Source organism: Diaporthe citri, assembly GCF_014595645.1.
Source record: "Diaporthe citri strain NFHF-8-4 chromosome Unknown scaffold_5, whole genome shotgun sequence".
In the NCBI taxonomy this organism is placed as follows: Eukaryota; Fungi; Ascomycota; class Sordariomycetes; order Diaporthales; family Diaporthaceae; genus Diaporthe; species Diaporthe citri.
In genome coordinates, this window is record NW_025064850.1 from 1,414,437 (window position 1) to 1,430,521 (window position 16,085).

The 16,085-nt window shown below is 50.0% G+C and overlaps 2 protein-coding genes across 2 annotated transcripts; one reads left to right on the forward strand and one right to left on the reverse strand.

The window, feature by feature from the left end:
* Positions 1-1,907: 1,907 nt before the first annotated feature.
* Positions 1,908-4,211, forward strand: INS49_011085 (uncharacterized protein; the record flags this gene model as incomplete). The annotated part of the gene is made up of 1 exon (XM_043171804.1): positions 1,908-4,211. One exon carries the CDS (start codon positions 1,908-1,910, stop codon positions 4,209-4,211), a length of 2,304 nt encoding a protein of 767 aa, XP_043023549.1.
* Positions 4,212-6,806: 2,595 nt separating this feature from the next.
* INS49_011086 (uncharacterized protein) lies at positions 6,807-13,704 on the reverse strand (the record flags this gene model as incomplete). Its single annotated transcript, XM_043171805.1, has 16 exons — positions 6,807-6,860; positions 7,131-7,379; positions 7,499-7,568; positions 7,755-7,762; positions 7,959-8,090; positions 8,175-8,374; positions 8,444-8,667; positions 8,790-8,818; positions 8,984-9,182; positions 9,261-9,377; positions 9,434-9,672; positions 11,297-11,928; positions 12,085-12,386; positions 12,461-12,935; positions 13,009-13,285; positions 13,636-13,704. The coding sequence occupies 16 exons, from the start codon at positions 13,702-13,704 to the stop codon at positions 6,807-6,809; spliced, it is 3,276 nt and encodes a 1,091-aa protein (XP_043023550.1).
* Between the last annotated feature and the right edge of the window lie 2,381 nt (positions 13,705-16,085).

The following is a 16,085-nucleotide window of genomic DNA, read 5'->3' on the forward strand; positions in this document are numbered from 1 at the left end:
ACCGGCTGATCTGTGTACAGGCCTGGCCTGGCCGGGTGGCCGGGCAGTCAGCTCGCCCAGAGGTGGGCAACATTTAGTCGTCCGGAAGCGACACTCTGTTTTATCCCCAGGGCTGGGAGCGGGAAAGTGCCCGGCTTGTCACCACCGGGAATGCAGCAACAATGACCCATGGCTTAATTGCACACCTGTATTAACGCAGCGGCCACCTCGACTGCAGATGCTGAACTATGGGGAACAGGGGCTCGCTCTGGGGTCCATGACTAGCAGGCACACAGGTCACAGCAGAAACCGCCTGCCCACAGCCCCTGGGGCCGCAAAACACGCCAGCAATGCCGGTTGTTGAACATCATTCAAGATCTCTTGGTTTGCCCTAGCCAGTGTGCGCCAGGGGGGCCTCGTCAAGTGGGCCTAGAGAATCCATCCCTCCAGATAATCCTTCCGATTCAGCGTTAACACGCGGAGAGCCCCGGCAAGCTGCAACCCCTGACCGGATGGACCACGCAGAGTCGGAGGCGGCGTGCATAGTGCCTACTGCGCAGTACTACGTACGTACAGGCAGGGTAGCAGTACGTACCGAGACAGCTCCTCCCTCCACATCGATCTCCACTTACAGGCCCCAACTTGTCATGGCAAGTCAAAGTCAAGCTTGCATGGATTCACGGAGATCTCCTTGCACTCCCTCTCTCTCAAGCCGAGCTAAGTTGACCTCGGAGCCATACTTGTCGACGTTTCCTTCGACATACTAGTAGTCGTCTCCTCCTTCTAGTCACCCCATAGGCCTAGAATCTTCCTTTTCCCTGTCCTGTCATCACCTGCACAAGCCCTGTCTCCTGAGCTTGCATGTCCCTCGATCTTCATCGGCAGGATCCTCTCTCTGTCTGCCGACTCAATCCGGAGCTGTTTCTAGCCTGCTCAGCTCTGCAACCTGGCGGCCCGGTGGAACTGACCTGCACCTTTCGTACGGAAGTCTGCGAGATTGGCTGCGGATATTGTGTTGCCAAACGTCAGTCTCTTGTCCAACTCCTCTGTCCACTGAAGACGCTGCGAGGTACTTGGTTCGGCAACTCTGGAGCGAGCTTTTACGCCAACTGGGCAGTCGCATGCCAGCAGATGCAGCACTGCGCTTGTCGACGTGCTCTACGACGGACTGTGTCCCATCTACCCCCGCTGTGAAATAGAATATTCACCAGGGCCAACTGAAGGGAAAGTCTGCCGAGCAGCTGTATGCCACCACGGACCAGAACACATTGGGGTTGCACAGGAACTGCAGCACTGCGAAGTTGCCGCCAAAGAGGACACACCTACCTGTGCTCTGACGAATTGGGGTGGAGAGTACTTGAGACATCTCTGCGTTGCCAATCCTGATCGACCAGGTAGATAACGGCCAGTTCTTGTGTGTACCAGACCAGACTTGGTCTCGATTTGTGAGCTGTGGAGGGAGGCTGGTAAATGGGGAGCAAGTCCGCCACCTAGTCGCGACCTCAGTTCATCCACAACCCGTCCTTTGGTCCAGCCGACCAAAGACAGAAAACAACAAGACCGCCCCAGAAATATAACTCTGCATGTTTCTCGACAGACAGCTCCCCGGAATCTCGCCTATTGGGGAGCTTGTGGGGTCCTTGCCGAACAAGACCAGAAGTCACTGGTCTATAGACTCGTCGAACATGGCAGCCGCGTCACACAACCAATACCCTCGATCTCCCAACCCTTCCACAAGGTCATACGACTCTTCGTCAGTATCTTCTGCAACTTCTCCAGCGCCTCCCGCCCAGTACTTGGGCGGCTTGATGAGCACAAGTGCGAGGTCGAACCCGGCGCCAGCACCACACCCCATCGGTATCCCCCCATTGCCCCCAGTTCATCAGCACTCGTCCTTCCAGCCGTACACGCCAGTCACCGCGACGACCATGATCGGACGGGACTCTCTACCGTCGAACGACTCCGTTGCCAGCACGCCCGGAACAGCCAATGCCCAGCTCCCACCAACATCCGCCAGTAGCAGCAATGTGCAGCAGAAGCGGGCCTACCGCCAGAGGAGAAAAGACCCTAGCTGTGACGCCTGCCGAGAACGCAAGGTCAAGTGCGACGCGACAGAGACGACCAGCTGTTCCGAATGCTCTAGCCGGAATGTCAAGTGTCAATTCACCAAGGAGACGAACCGCCGCATGTCGTCCATCAAGCAAGTACAGGACCTCGAGAAGCAGATCGAACGTGTCCGCAGGGAGAACAACAGTCTCCGACGCATGATCTCTGAAAAGGATGGACAGCTTGACGTGGACGCCGAGGGCATCGAGCAGCTACCCCTTCAGCTTCCCAGCATTGGAGCGGAACCGAAGAGGAGGAAGCGTCCGGCGCCCATGCACGATCTCTCCAGGGCGCGATCGAATTTGTTGAGTTTCTCGAAAGGTGTCTGGAAACCGCCAGCACAATACCGTCACTCTCTAACCCCCACTCTGTTCGACACCCAGAGGCCCGAGTTGCCACCAATACAGGCGACGAAGCAGCTCCTTGACAGCTACTTTACCTCTACGCACAGCATGTTTCCAATACTCCACTGGCGGACTTTCGAGCAGGGCATTGAGGATATGTACAGGGCGCCAAACTTACAAAGTGTTCCTCTGTCGTTCATGTCTGTGTTCTTCGCCGTTCTGGCAGTGGGCAGTCTGTTCACACCCGATGCGCCAGGCGAGCGGTCATACCGCGGTGCCGAGCTCCTCGAAATGTCACGGAAGCTGATCGATCCGTGGAACAACAATTTCGTGCTGGATGATGCGCGGACGCTAACTCTACAATCGATCTTCCTCAGCGAGATGAACCTCAAGTCCGCGGCCTGGAACTGTCTAGGGAATGCCGTCCGAGTTGCGCAAGACATAGGGCTATACTCCGAATCAGGGCCGTGGCCGGTAATCGAAGGAGAAATGCGTCGGAGAGCTTGGTGGACGATCTACATTCTCGACCGCAGCCTTTCCGTGGAGCTGGGCAGGCCACTTCTGATCGAAGACTCTGACTGCGACGTGTCTCTTCCCGCAGGCGTTGACGACGCTTACATCCACGACGGCGGGATGACTGTCCCTGCAGGAGCCGAGCCCCTGACGAACTCCCTTCTCGCCCTCATTAACGTGGTGCGATCATACGGCGCCCTTCACAAGGCTCTTGCCTCGCCAGTGGTTGCACCAACCCGCCTCGCAACTTTCGACTCGCACTTCGCATCATGCCTGCGCACCTTCCCGCCAGCGTGCGATCCTTCGTCACAGGTGCCGTTGAGCCCACACCTGCTCAACCCCTTGATCTATCTACTCCACGCGCGTCTCCTCCTCCACAGGCACAACCTCACGCCCAGCTGCCCATCCGACGTCCGAATTTCCGCGATCGAGCAGTGCACCCACACGGCACTGGAAACCGCGTCTCTCGTCACCCGAACGACACCTCAGCTCCCCGACGGGGCCACTTCTCTGCTCACTATGCACCTCTTTCGCTGCACACTGTTCCTCCTGCTTGCGGGATACCTGGATGCAGCCACCGCCTGTATCCGCGCACTGGCCGCCATCGGTGGTCGACGAGATGTCACGACGCCGTGTGGTCGTTTCCTGGCGTTTTTCGCGGCAGTACTGGCGGGCAAGAAGACCGAGTATGCGGCCTACATAGCCAGAAGCAGCCCACAGACTCTCGCACAGCCGCCTCCCGCCGCTGGGAGGCCACAGCACAGTCCGCTGCAGGACGCGCTTCTCAGGGATGAGGAGCTGCTTGTGTATGTCAGTGCGGATCTTCAGGCTGGCCCGGAGACTGGATGGGTCTGGGCAGGCGGTGAAAGGGATGCGCAGGCTCAGCAATCTCCCAGCCCTGGGCTGGTACGGAGCGGTGCTTCTGGAAGCGGAAAGGGAGCCCTGTTCAGCTCGGAAGCCCGGACCGGGCTCAGCGAGGAAGAGAGTCGAGACTGGGGCGGATGGGAGAGGGTTGAGGGCCTGATCCGCGGTCTGTCATCTGGGTCGACTACGCCTACTGCACCGGCAAGCGGCGGGCCCTGGGCCCATGCGCGTCCTGCAACCCTGCCACCGCCACCGGGGCCGCCATTGCAGGTCAAGATGGAACCAGGAATGGGCCAGTTGCCCCCAGCGGCGGGGCCAAGCGGCGGAGGAGGAAGCAACGGCAATAGTCCCACGACAGGCAAGACGAAAAGTCAGGACCGGATCAGCATCGCGAACATCATCTGATTCCACGCTACAATCATTTCGGAGGCGACCCGACCGCGACTTACGATTACGACAACACGACCCTGTCCATGTACCTCCAATTGAAGAATTTCCGCATACTGCGGTCATCTCGGGCTTTTGGGTCTCATGGGTTTACCGAGCGAGGTTTTATATCACGAAAAGACTATTTTCGGGAAATACACCGTTGTGCATTGCAGTGGATGGTTGTATGACTACAAGACGAGCCAACAGACATACGATACCTGGCTTTGAGAATTGATTCCCTATTTCCTTTTCGAGCGACCGACATTCTTAATAAGTGCGAATACCTATTTCATAACATCATGTTTTTTGCTTGAGGGTGAAAGACTGGAGGAGGGGGAGGCACGGACTTGGGAGTGAAGAATCGGAACAACTTGTTGTGTCTGGCCAAAGGGGCAGACATTGGGCAACTTCTGTTGACGCGGGCAGTGCGGGCGGGCTTGGGTTGAGAGCGCGGCTGGTTCTGTTCCTCAGCAAGCTTAATGGGAGTCGGGCGCCCATGTGACACTGCAGGGTGACCCGATCAGGCGTGGGCAAGAGACGGTGGTCTGGTCTACATCTGCGCATGGCATGGCTATGTTCCGGCGATCCGATGTTCGCTCTTGCTTCCTCTACTCTACCGATGGATCTTACGGCATCTTTCTATTTCTATCCCTCATGTCTGACTGCTGCGTGAATCATCTGGGCTGAAGAGGACCTGTTCTGTACAACATCTACCGGATCTTTGCTGGTGCCTTGCGGCGAGACTAGAAGAGCGAAAGGGAGGCGAAAGAGGTGCGGTGTCACTGTCCTGGAGGAGCGAGGTTGAAGAGACACGGGCGCGGGAGCTACGCGCTGATGCTGATGCTGATGCTACAAAGGGGCCTACTAGGGCCTTGTACATGTTCTCTATCTGTCTGGCAGGGGCTGTCGACCTAATCCACAGTCGACGGCTTTCCCGCCCAACTGTACATAACTGTGCCTGTGTACAGGCGTTTTGTCGGGAGTTGCATGAGAACGCTGGGGCATGAACGTGCAAAATGGAGGAGACATACATACCCACCAAACCACCCAGACCTCTTGTGACCGCCGCGGACATGATTGAGGACCAAAGACGTAAAAGCGCTGTGTATCGTGAACCTAAACAGAGAAAAGGGGACATGCCGGCACGCTGTCTGTGCCAACGCAAAAAGGTTTGTTTGAACCAACTCGCCCAGAAGCCAACCACCTGTGCCCATCGGGGCCGCTCGGGATCCCGATGTCTGGAGGCCCCGGGTCGGGTCGACTCGCTTGGATCCTCCTCCCTCCCTCCTTAGTATAGCTCGCACACGGCAGTGTGTCCCATCATCAGACATGGTGAACCCCGTCCCCGGGCACGACATCGGCTTCCCGCAAAAAAGCCCTGGGAAGACCTGTCAACCCACCGTGACATGGCCGTCACCCACCACATCGCATCCGCCAGCCCCCTTTTTCTGACAGGGCAGGGCACCCCGACTCTTCTCGGCCGAAGGGCAGGAACATTCCAGACGCTCACCGTCAGCCTTTGTTTTTGGGGCGCGCCTATGTAACCTCTTTTCTCACTCTTTCATCTTGGACAAACACCGGCCCCCACCCTCCCGTGCCCATCACCCTCCTCTCCCGGCCGACAGATATAGTGCCCGGCCGGCTAGCTGCGTCTGCCGGGCGTTGTTTCGAAAAAAGGGTTGATCGTTGAAGAAGGGGTGGGAGTAGGTCTTGTCTACCTGTTTTCCTTGGCTCCTCCCCTTTTCCTTCCCCGGGTCACACAACTATCTCCCCACATCCCCCCTGCCGCACCGTTACACGGCGTGCAACCATGGCCTCCTCAAATACGAAGTCTCGGTGAGGCTGACTCAAAACACACAAGGGAAATCGTTGAGACTTCCGGGAGTTGGGTCGGAGGTTGCGAGTAAAAGGACCGCAGGGCTTGGGGGGGGGAGGGGGCCCTGTGCAAGGCGGTCAAAGGGGGGCACCTTTTGGCGGCCCGTCCGCTTCGGCACATGTGGCGAGCTGCAGTGGATAGGACGGGTTGGGGGCCAAAAAGGAAGGGGTCCCTTGGAGCGCTGCGCGCCTTGTCAGAGTGCCTTGTCAGAGTGCCATTGGGAAGGGGCCAGGGCGAGGGGGGTTAAGAACTATTGACTTTCGGCAGCTACCTAGGTGTTACCCGACGGGTGCTGGCGCTGTCTTCCGTTCCAGGGTGCGAGTCTTTCTATTTCAGCTCCAGGGCTCATTGATACCTATGCTTGCTGGTGTGGGCAAGGGGGGACTTGTATAGTCAGGTGTTTAGTCTTGTGACCTGGCACCTGAGTCTTTATGTGTAACAGTAGGTCAAAAAGACAATGTAGACAAGCGCACTTCTCAACTTCCCAAAGAAATTCATTCTGTGTTTTTTATTGCTATTGTATACTTTGTTACGCTGCATACTGCAATTCACCGCATATCCTGATGCGTCTGTGAATGAAGACCGCCGACAATGTGGTCCATGCGGCTAATCGAAACTTTGGAGAAAGCTATTTGTGTTCCCAAGACTGGTCCGTTCCCTCAATTGGAAGGGCCCTGCACAGCGACTGACTCCATCTAGCAGACTGCATGGGTCTTCCCCGTCTTTCCCTGCAAAGAGTGCTTCTCATTCTGTAGAAATACGTTAGCTTAGTCTCAGCCTCGGCTTGGCAACGTGATCCCATGTCATTCGTGGAATACGCAGAAAGGCCAGGGAAGGCTATGGGTAGGATTCTGCAAGCGACATATTCGCCAACCAGGGCGACATATGGTTTTAAGCAGGCAATCCCTCCTCGCACTGATAATTATCAAGACGGAAATTTCCATGCGCTTTGGGAAGGATTGGGGATGGCAGGCAGTGCTAGCAAACGATTGTCTGTGACAATGTCGATCAAAACGTACCTTGTACTTGGGATGGTTATGAGTCGCCTTTCCACTGTGGAGGTGGTGCTTGTTAATGAAGTCCTGTTGACGCTTCACAGCATCCTTGTCCATCTTCTCCAGGAGTTGCATGCACAGTTTGACATCTGTGATGAGCGCCTCGCATCGGCTTCGGGTAAAGTCCTCCCTCACCACCACACGGAGCATCTTGAAATTCTCAGTCTTCGGAGCCATTGTGTATGCCGGCACGATCCATGAGCGCACTCGAAGCTAAGAATCGTTAGAATCTGCCATCCGTGACCATCCAGATATAAGGGGAAAAAAAGGGGGGCGGCAAGGGGGGGAGGGGGGGCCAAAAAAGAAGGACCTCATGGGTCATCAGAACACACCTGATGTGCCAGTGCAAATTCGTCGTATGACCTCTCTGATTCAGAATCTGGATCCAGGCGGAAGGCCACTCTGCAGAAATAGGAGTCAGCTATCAAAGCACCGTGGAAGAAGTTTCATTCGAATGTGGGGAAGACCAGGACACAGTATGCCCATAGTTTGTCTCAAGATCTGCAGCCTCGCAAGGCCTTCGAAGCACAGGCCACAGGTGTTGGATTTTTGTTCCGAGGGTGTAGATTGTAATCGGAAGCTGCTTACAGCGGAAGCTGCAGTATTCAGTGTCAGCTATGAAAGAACCAAGACAGTAGTTCTATACAAATGTAGGGAGGAAGAGGCCAAAGAGGCCACAGTGTGGCCATGGCCTGTCTCAAAACCTGCAGCCTGATACTACCTTTGAGGTATAGGCTACAGATAGGAGCTGTTTGTTCTCAGAGGGTTAAAATGAATCCAGAAGCTGCTTACACCGTCTCCATTTTTCTGCGACATGATTATGAACCCTAAGGCCTCCAGGGAGTCGGAGAGATAATCTGCGGTCAGGGTAAGGTTCCTCATGATTTGGGTGTAGCCTTTCTTGCCCAGTCGAATCAGTTGGTACTGCAGCAAAAGGACTCAGCCATCAAAGCACTAAGGAATAAGTTTCAATTAGATATGGGGAGGACTGACATATTGACCGATGACCTGTGAAGCTCCTTTGGAGAAGTTGAGCGTGAAGGAACTCTGGTCGGCACCGAGGTAGTTGATGTTGAACACCAGTTCCTGGGGCAAGTGCTCGGCATCCCGCCAGACGACCCAACCAACACCTGGATATACAAGCCCGTACTTGTGTCCTGAGACGTTGATCGAGACCACTCTGGGCAAACGGAAATCCCACACAAGGTCTGGATGAACAGTGTTAGAGCTCAGGGGCACTAGGGAGGACGGGCGTATATCTTCGGGGATCCACGTACCCGGGTTCACGAATGGAGCCACGAAGCCACCACTGGCTGCATCAACGTGGATGGGTGTGTCCAAGCCACGCTCAACCAGCAGGTCATTGACGGCCTTGACATCCTCATACTCGCCTGTGTAGGTGGTTCCGAGGATGCAGCAGATACCGATCGTGTTCTCGTCGACTAGATCAACAGCCTGCTTGGGGTCGATCACATATCGATCCTCAGTACAGTAGACTAGTCTAAATAATTGTGTGTTAGCATTCCTTCAAGCACGTGGCTTTCCAACCTTGCTGCCGAACCGGTACGTGATGTGTAAAATCTCCTGAGCGCCAAAGACACATTGAATTGGGGAATAGCTTACCTTTCATCTATTTCGAGGTATCTGGTGGCCTGTTGTATTGTTAGCATAGCGTCCGCATGGCTGTTATGGTAAAGTGATGGTAGGTATGCCGGCGAGCCCCGTGGGCGCCACCTTGCCTTTCCCAGAGCACATGGCACTTTTTTTCCCAATGAGTTTCAGTGCGAGGATATTTCACTTTCCTTCTCCCAGCAAACCTGGACGGCCGAGTTCATGACGATATTGGGGTTCTCGGTCGACTTTCCCTCGGCCTTGCGCTTGTTCTTCCAGCGTCTCTTCATGGCCAGGACACCCAGTATAATGGCCTCGGACGAGCCGACGCAGCTGGTACCGACAGCACCAGCACCCTCGCCAATTGGAGCGTGGAAGAGGTTTCCGATCATATTGACACACCGGCTGAAGGGGCAAGTCAGTAAAAAGCCACATTGGGGGAAGAGGGGGGGGGGCGTAGCTGCCGGGGGAAGAGAAGCTCACTTCTGCATTTCGGCTGTCTTTGGGTACTCCTCGTAGTCGATGAAGTTCTTGGAGAGTGCGTCACTCATGAGCTTCTCGGCCTCGTCCTCCATATAGGTGGTGACGAATGAGGCGAGACTGTCCGGGTATCAGCGATCAACCCAAAACTTTACGTATGATCATTCAAGGCGTACTTGAGCATAGGATTTCCATCCAACGACAGCTCGTCCTTTATAAGCCTGTAAGCTGCCTCGCGGGGCATTTCGCCATCAGGAATCTCGTAACGGGGGAGATCCTGGGCGGCAAACTTGGAGCCGTAGACCGAGGTGGTGAAATTGTCGTTGTCGACTGCTTCAAGGTGGATCTTCCTAACCTCCTTGGAGAGGTGGTCGTCCTCCTCGGGGGGGAAACTGGAAACATGGCTCAGATGCACCTGTACGTGTTAAAACCATGACAGACGGGGGGCCGTAACAGGGGAAGAATGATGCTCACCATCTTGGGTGGTTTGTAGGAGGAAGAAAGCAAAGCGGTTGTAGTGGTAGATCTGACTCTGTCCTGAGCTCGATGGAGAGGGTCCAAGGCTCGATCTTATATCTGAGGGAAAGGTGATCTATTTCTCTGGGAGGCCGCCTTTGAGTGTCTTATAAGCTGGGAGGCGAGTCAGCACTCGTGTCTCTGCGGTGGGCTGGGGGGTTGCAGATCCGTGAAGTGGGGTTGAGGTCTTTACGGGCAACTCGACTCGTCCGCGTCCAGCCCAGATCACGCAGCAGGTGCGAGTGATTGAGTGGCGTGGTCGAGTCAGCGTGGGGTCAGACTCACACGAGATAAATGGTTTCCACAAGTCGGTTGCTGGGAAGAGAAGAGGCGGGGACAGGAGGAGGACGCGGTGGTGACGACTTAAAGGGGCAGCAGGAACAGCAGCAGCTTACTGAGGGCGTGGAGGGGAAACGCGGGACACGACAGGGGGGCATAGCTCGAAGCTCAAACAGCTCCCTGCCCTGACTGACGTAACGCTGGGCGTCTAATGCGTGTGTCGACAGGGGAAGCTCCCCAGTTTGGGACAGCACTGTGCACCGCTTGTTACGGGCTGGGCCTGTACGGAACCAAGGCCTCCCACCGGTTGGCTCTCCCCGTCATGCCACGCTGAGCCCTTGGCCATTGGCATGGACCCACGTGTGTGTGCAGATTACATGGTATCTAGTCAGCAAGTGGTGCTACTGTCCAATCACCCCATGTGCAAGTCGGGGTGTGTCTCTTGGGCGACAGGCAATGAGACAGGTGTCGAAGAACAGGACACAGACAGTAACGAGCACGATCGCCAGGGGCTATGCCAGCTGGATCAAACACAACCGCCCTGGGCATCGCTCCCCCACGGGAACGGAACCAACGGATCGGCTCTAGACCCCTTCTGACATGGCTCGGCAAAAGCTTGGTATTTAGTCGAGGCAGGGATCACGCCGATCCAACCTCAACGTTCAACGTGGGGCGCCCCGGGGCTCGGGGCTCGGGACTCTCCAGACTACTTGGTAGTACAATAGGCTACCTCACAGCGGGCACTCCGCCGGCCAATCGATCCGTCATAGCTACCAGTCCGCCCTCGCACAAGCTGCATCAAGTACTGTTCTGGGCCCAAGTCCCTCATTCTGTACCTTGTTTCAGACCACTGCCTAGCTCAAACTATCGCCGCCGTTCGTCCCGAGCTGCCCTTAGCCCGTCGTTGACTGGCACCATCAATAAGTCCTGTGAGACGACCCTCTATGGGACAACCTCCTCTAGAGTAGCCTCCTGTGGGATAACCTCCTGTGGGATAATCTACTCCCGGGTAACCTCCTGTTGGACACAGGGAAGATACGACGACGCTTATCTTCCCTATGTGCAGACATGCAAGCATACTGTGCCCTTGTCTCACGTCGACTCCGCTTCCATCAAAAGTTCCATCTTAATCTAAGCTGACGATGAGTCCAGCTCCACGACGCGGTTCGCTCTTGCGGAACCAATCCCAAAGGTGGTTCAATGTTGAATGCCCTAGTGTCCAAGTGTTGTCTACCCTCAGTCACCTCCATCCTCTTCTTGGTATGAGTACCCTGATCGCCGACCACGATCAGACCCTGCCTCATCCTCGTGAACGTGACACACAGACGGTTCGAGTTCGCAACAAACTTAGGGCCAGACGAGGCGGACACGGTGCTGAAGAGTAACACGAGGTCCTTCTCCTGGCCCTGGTACAAGTCAATGGTAGCACAATCTAGGCCCATAGGGTTGTGGGTCCGAATTGTCGGCTCTGCTCCATCTGGGCCATCGTTATCGTCGACCTCTCCTGCCACGACCAAGGCACCCATGTCTCCAGCCAGGTTCCCATCATGGCTTTGGTCAGCGACACCATCGCCTTGCTCGAATGGGACTGTGTCTGTTGTGAGGTCAAGACCTCGCTCGTGCAGGAAATCTTGGTGGTAGTTCGTCATGGCTCGGTACGGTGTCAGGATGCACAGTCTGTCCCAGTCGACATGAAATCCCGCACTTGGCGACAGGAAGTCCGGCCAGAGGTCCTTTTCGAAGAAGATCTTCCACATGCCCTTGTTGACTGAAGACTTCGAGTCTGACAGCTTTTCACACTTGGGGGGATGTCCACGAAAACCGGCCAGTATCTGCCAGGTGGTGGCGGCGAGCCCCCTTTGTCCATGGCCCAAATCTCGACATTGTGGGCAATGGCAGTGTCAGTACCTGGTGTCATGACGTCTTCGATGCCTCGCCTGTGGTAGAATGCCTCTCGGGCTGGATCGAAGAGACCGGGAAACATCCGAAACTGTTGGTCCATGAGGAGGATTGGCCACTCGAGTGAGCAGACGCTCCGCAAGGGAGGAAACATACTGGTCCTCGTATGTGTTGACTCGGGGCACCATGGGTGATGTCTTCGACGCACTGAATGTCGGCAGTTGCTGTGGGTCGAAGGCGAAGAGGAAGACAGACTGGTTGTAGACACACTGGAGGACGTGGGCCTCATCGATCGCAGCAGCCTCGTCGACAGCGAGGACGGAAGCGCGATTCCGGGTGAACCACTTCGCCATCTTGCCAAGTGCGGCGTATGGTGTCACCGCAACCAGCAGCGCAGACGAGTAGACATGGTCAATGCACTGGTCCAGATGGAAACTGAAGGTGTTGCGAAGTCAAGACTTCTGTGGTTTGGGCAAATCATCGGGCGCATCGTCCAACTGCTGAGCCACATGCTGCGCATCGCGGAAGCACTGTGGTGAAGTTGTGGCGTCCAGACACCGATCCGTCCAGGGAGAAGACTCCATCCCGAGATGGTATGCACCCAGAACGCGAAAGACAGGTGTGGGCACCATTTCGACCGCACTCTGAACTCAGCATTGCGCCATTCATTGCGACATCGGAAGACGCGCTTGCAAGCCTGCTTGTCTTCTGCCGCGTCAAAGGCACAGACGATGGTGTAGTCGAGACCGCTCGTCTTCACCAGAACCTCGACCTTCCTGAGGCAAGCATCGAATGCTTCATGCCGTGACGCCGTGAGGAGGACAGGCATGTTTTGCGGCACACAGAGGGTGATACAACCAGCAAGTTGCTCAGATTTACCGCACCCGGGGGCGCCATGAATGAGGAGGGTAACGCATGGAATTCGAGACAGAAACTCAACCCGCTGGGCGCGACGTGTAGGATGGATGCCTGCGAGGATCCGGTCTTTTTTGCGGACTCAACATCAGACAGCATGTCGAACTCAAAGTAATCTGCACCAGCGTGCCACAGAGCAAACTGCGGAACGTGTCCGCTCCTCGTCGTGTGATAGTACTGTCATCCTGCACGGCGTGGATAAGTGATTGGCCTCGACAGGCGCCGGTACGGTCAGGCTGGTTCACACCGGTCAGGTCCGCCTCTGAATCTCCACCTCTGATCCAATCGTCGTCAGTTGGAGGGGGCGCAAGGCGAGCAATGCCATTGAAGTTGCGACAAGCCGCCTTGGACGTATCTTCCAAGCGTAGGTAGACGTCGTACGACTCGAGAATGCTGTCGTATTTTGAATGTGCCGACGTCTGTGATCGCGACCGGTGGTGGGTAATCTGAAGAAACGTAGATCACGACACAGAGTGAGTTGCGAGGGATCGCGTCTCGGAACTGAGCTGGGGCCGTTGCAAACCGACCCGCCCAAAACGGCTTGTCCAGCTTCCGCGCCTTTGTATTGCCTCGGAATCGAGGAGGCGAGGGATTGAACGGGACAGCGACGTCCTGGCCAGACTCCAGGTAGTTGTCGAGGACACCGTGGTACTTGCTGATAAGTTCTCTTCACCGAGGTCGATGATGAGCATGCACTACTCCGATTGTGCCTGGATGGCGTGAAGAAGCGGGCACAAAATGGAGTCGATCTGAGCTCTGTAACACTCACGTTCCAGATCGACTCGTATTCGATACTGAGAACCAACAGCTGATCTTCTCCATCGGGGCGCTGTCCCATTGCGCTCCCGTACGCGTAAGAAATTCGAACGGTTGCGCGTTGCGCGCTATGAGACCGCGATCTCCATGTTGTGTTCCTGATTGCAATGCAGCCAGAACATCTTGTGGGCCTTTATGGTCGTAGAACCCGCGTCCACGATGGTCTGGTAAGTCGGGAGCAAGCTGTGTAGGCTCATAGGAGTTTAGCAGCTTCTTGTAAGCGCCATCGAAGTACTAGAGAGGCACCCCAGTCGTGCTGATCTCGAAGTCAGTCTGTTGAAGGGGACGATTCTTGCTGTAGCATTTACTCACTTGACAATTTGATGATGACGCAACCTTGAGAGGTTTCGGTAACTTGAAGAGTTGACGAGATTGCGACGTCAAGAGGCTGGTGCAGAGGAAGGCTGACGGCCTGGGGCATCTGATCAGATATTTAAAGAGGAAAAGTGTTGGTGCGATCATTGCATCCGTGAGGTGATTGTTGGTAGGTCTCTCGTACGTATGATAATCGTATGGGGAAGCAATCGTTTATTGGTGTTATTCTGTTTAAGTTTTAAGAGGCTACATGCCCCATAGGGGATAACTAAAATAGTTAAGCAAAGGCAACGGTTATGCTTATCAATACTTATAATTTTCTCTTTTTTTAATAAATATATATAATCCTTATTATAATTAATTTAAAATAATAATTTATTATATATTAAATATATATAATTTTTATTATAAGCATTATTAAAATAACTTAAAATTATAATTTATTATAAGTTTTAAAATAAATTTATATAACTTTTATTATTATATTATTCCTTAAATTTTAAATATTATATTTATTATTTTTAATTAAAATTTTATTATTTTAATATTTAATTTTTAAGATTGCTTTTTTTTAAAAGTTATTAACTTTTTTATAAAAGCTTTAATTTTAACTTTTTTTCTTTATAAGGAAAGTTAATATTTATAAAGCTAATATTAAATTCTTTAACTTTATATTTTTTTTTTTATATATTTTTTATAATATAAATATTATTAAATTTATTTTTATTTTTATTATTAAATTATAATTAATATTATTTTAACTTAATTTTCTTTAATTATTATTTATTTTCTTGAAATTAAATATTATAAGTAACTTATTTATTTATTAACTTTTTTTCTTATTTTTTATTATTTTTTATATTTAATTTATGAATTATTTTTTATTTAAGTTATTTAAATAATAATATATATTTCTTAATAAATTTCTTTATATATAAGCTTTATATATATTTATTAATAATTTAATATAAGAAGTTTTAAATTTAAGTTAATTTAATAATTTAATTCTTTAATAACTTAATCTTTTTAATTTAATATATATAATGTAATTTATTAAGTAATAATTAATATTAAATAATAATTAATGTTTTTAATTTTAATTAACTTTAATATTTATTTAATATAAATAATTTAAAGAGGTTAATATAATTATGTTTAAGTTTAAAATAATTAATTTTTAATAAAAGGGTTTTATTTTAATATAAATTATATTTTAATTTGTTATATTAATTTTATTTTATTTTATTTATTTAAATATTTAATGTATTAAAAATTAATAATTATAATATATATCTTTTATTAAAAAAAAATTAAATCTTTTTAATTATTTAAATAATTAATACATTTAAAAAAAAATATAAAACCTTTTAATATTCCTTAAATAATATAAATTTTTTATATTTTAAAATAAACTTTATATTATAAAATAAAATAATATTTATTTTATAAAAGATTATATATTAATAAATATAAACTTAATTAAATTAAAAAATAAATATTTATTTAATATATTATTAAATACAATATTTAAATATTTTTTTATAACTTTTTAATATATAAAAATATAATTAACTTATTATTAATATTATATAATATTAAACTTATTAATAAATATTAAGCTTAATATTTTTTATAATTTTATAATTTATTTTTAAAATTAAGTTTAAATATTTTTATAATTATTAAAAAACCCTTTATAAAGCTTTAAAGATTATTAAAAATTAATTTAAGCTATTTTATAATATAATAATTAAATATTAAATTATTAATAATAACTTTTATAACTTTAATAAAATTAACTTTATAATAAATATAATTATTATATTAATAATTATTATATATATTAATAAATATAAATAAATTATAAATTTTATTATTTATAATTATTTAAAGTATTTATTATTTTATTAATTAAGTAATAAAGTTAATTTTTTTAAATAATTAAATTATTAAGCTTATTTTTAATAAATAAAAAAAATAATAAAATTAATTTAAAATATATTTAATATTTTAATAAATATATTAAGTTAAAAAATATTAATTATTAAATATTAATTATTAAATATTAATTATTAAATATTAATTATT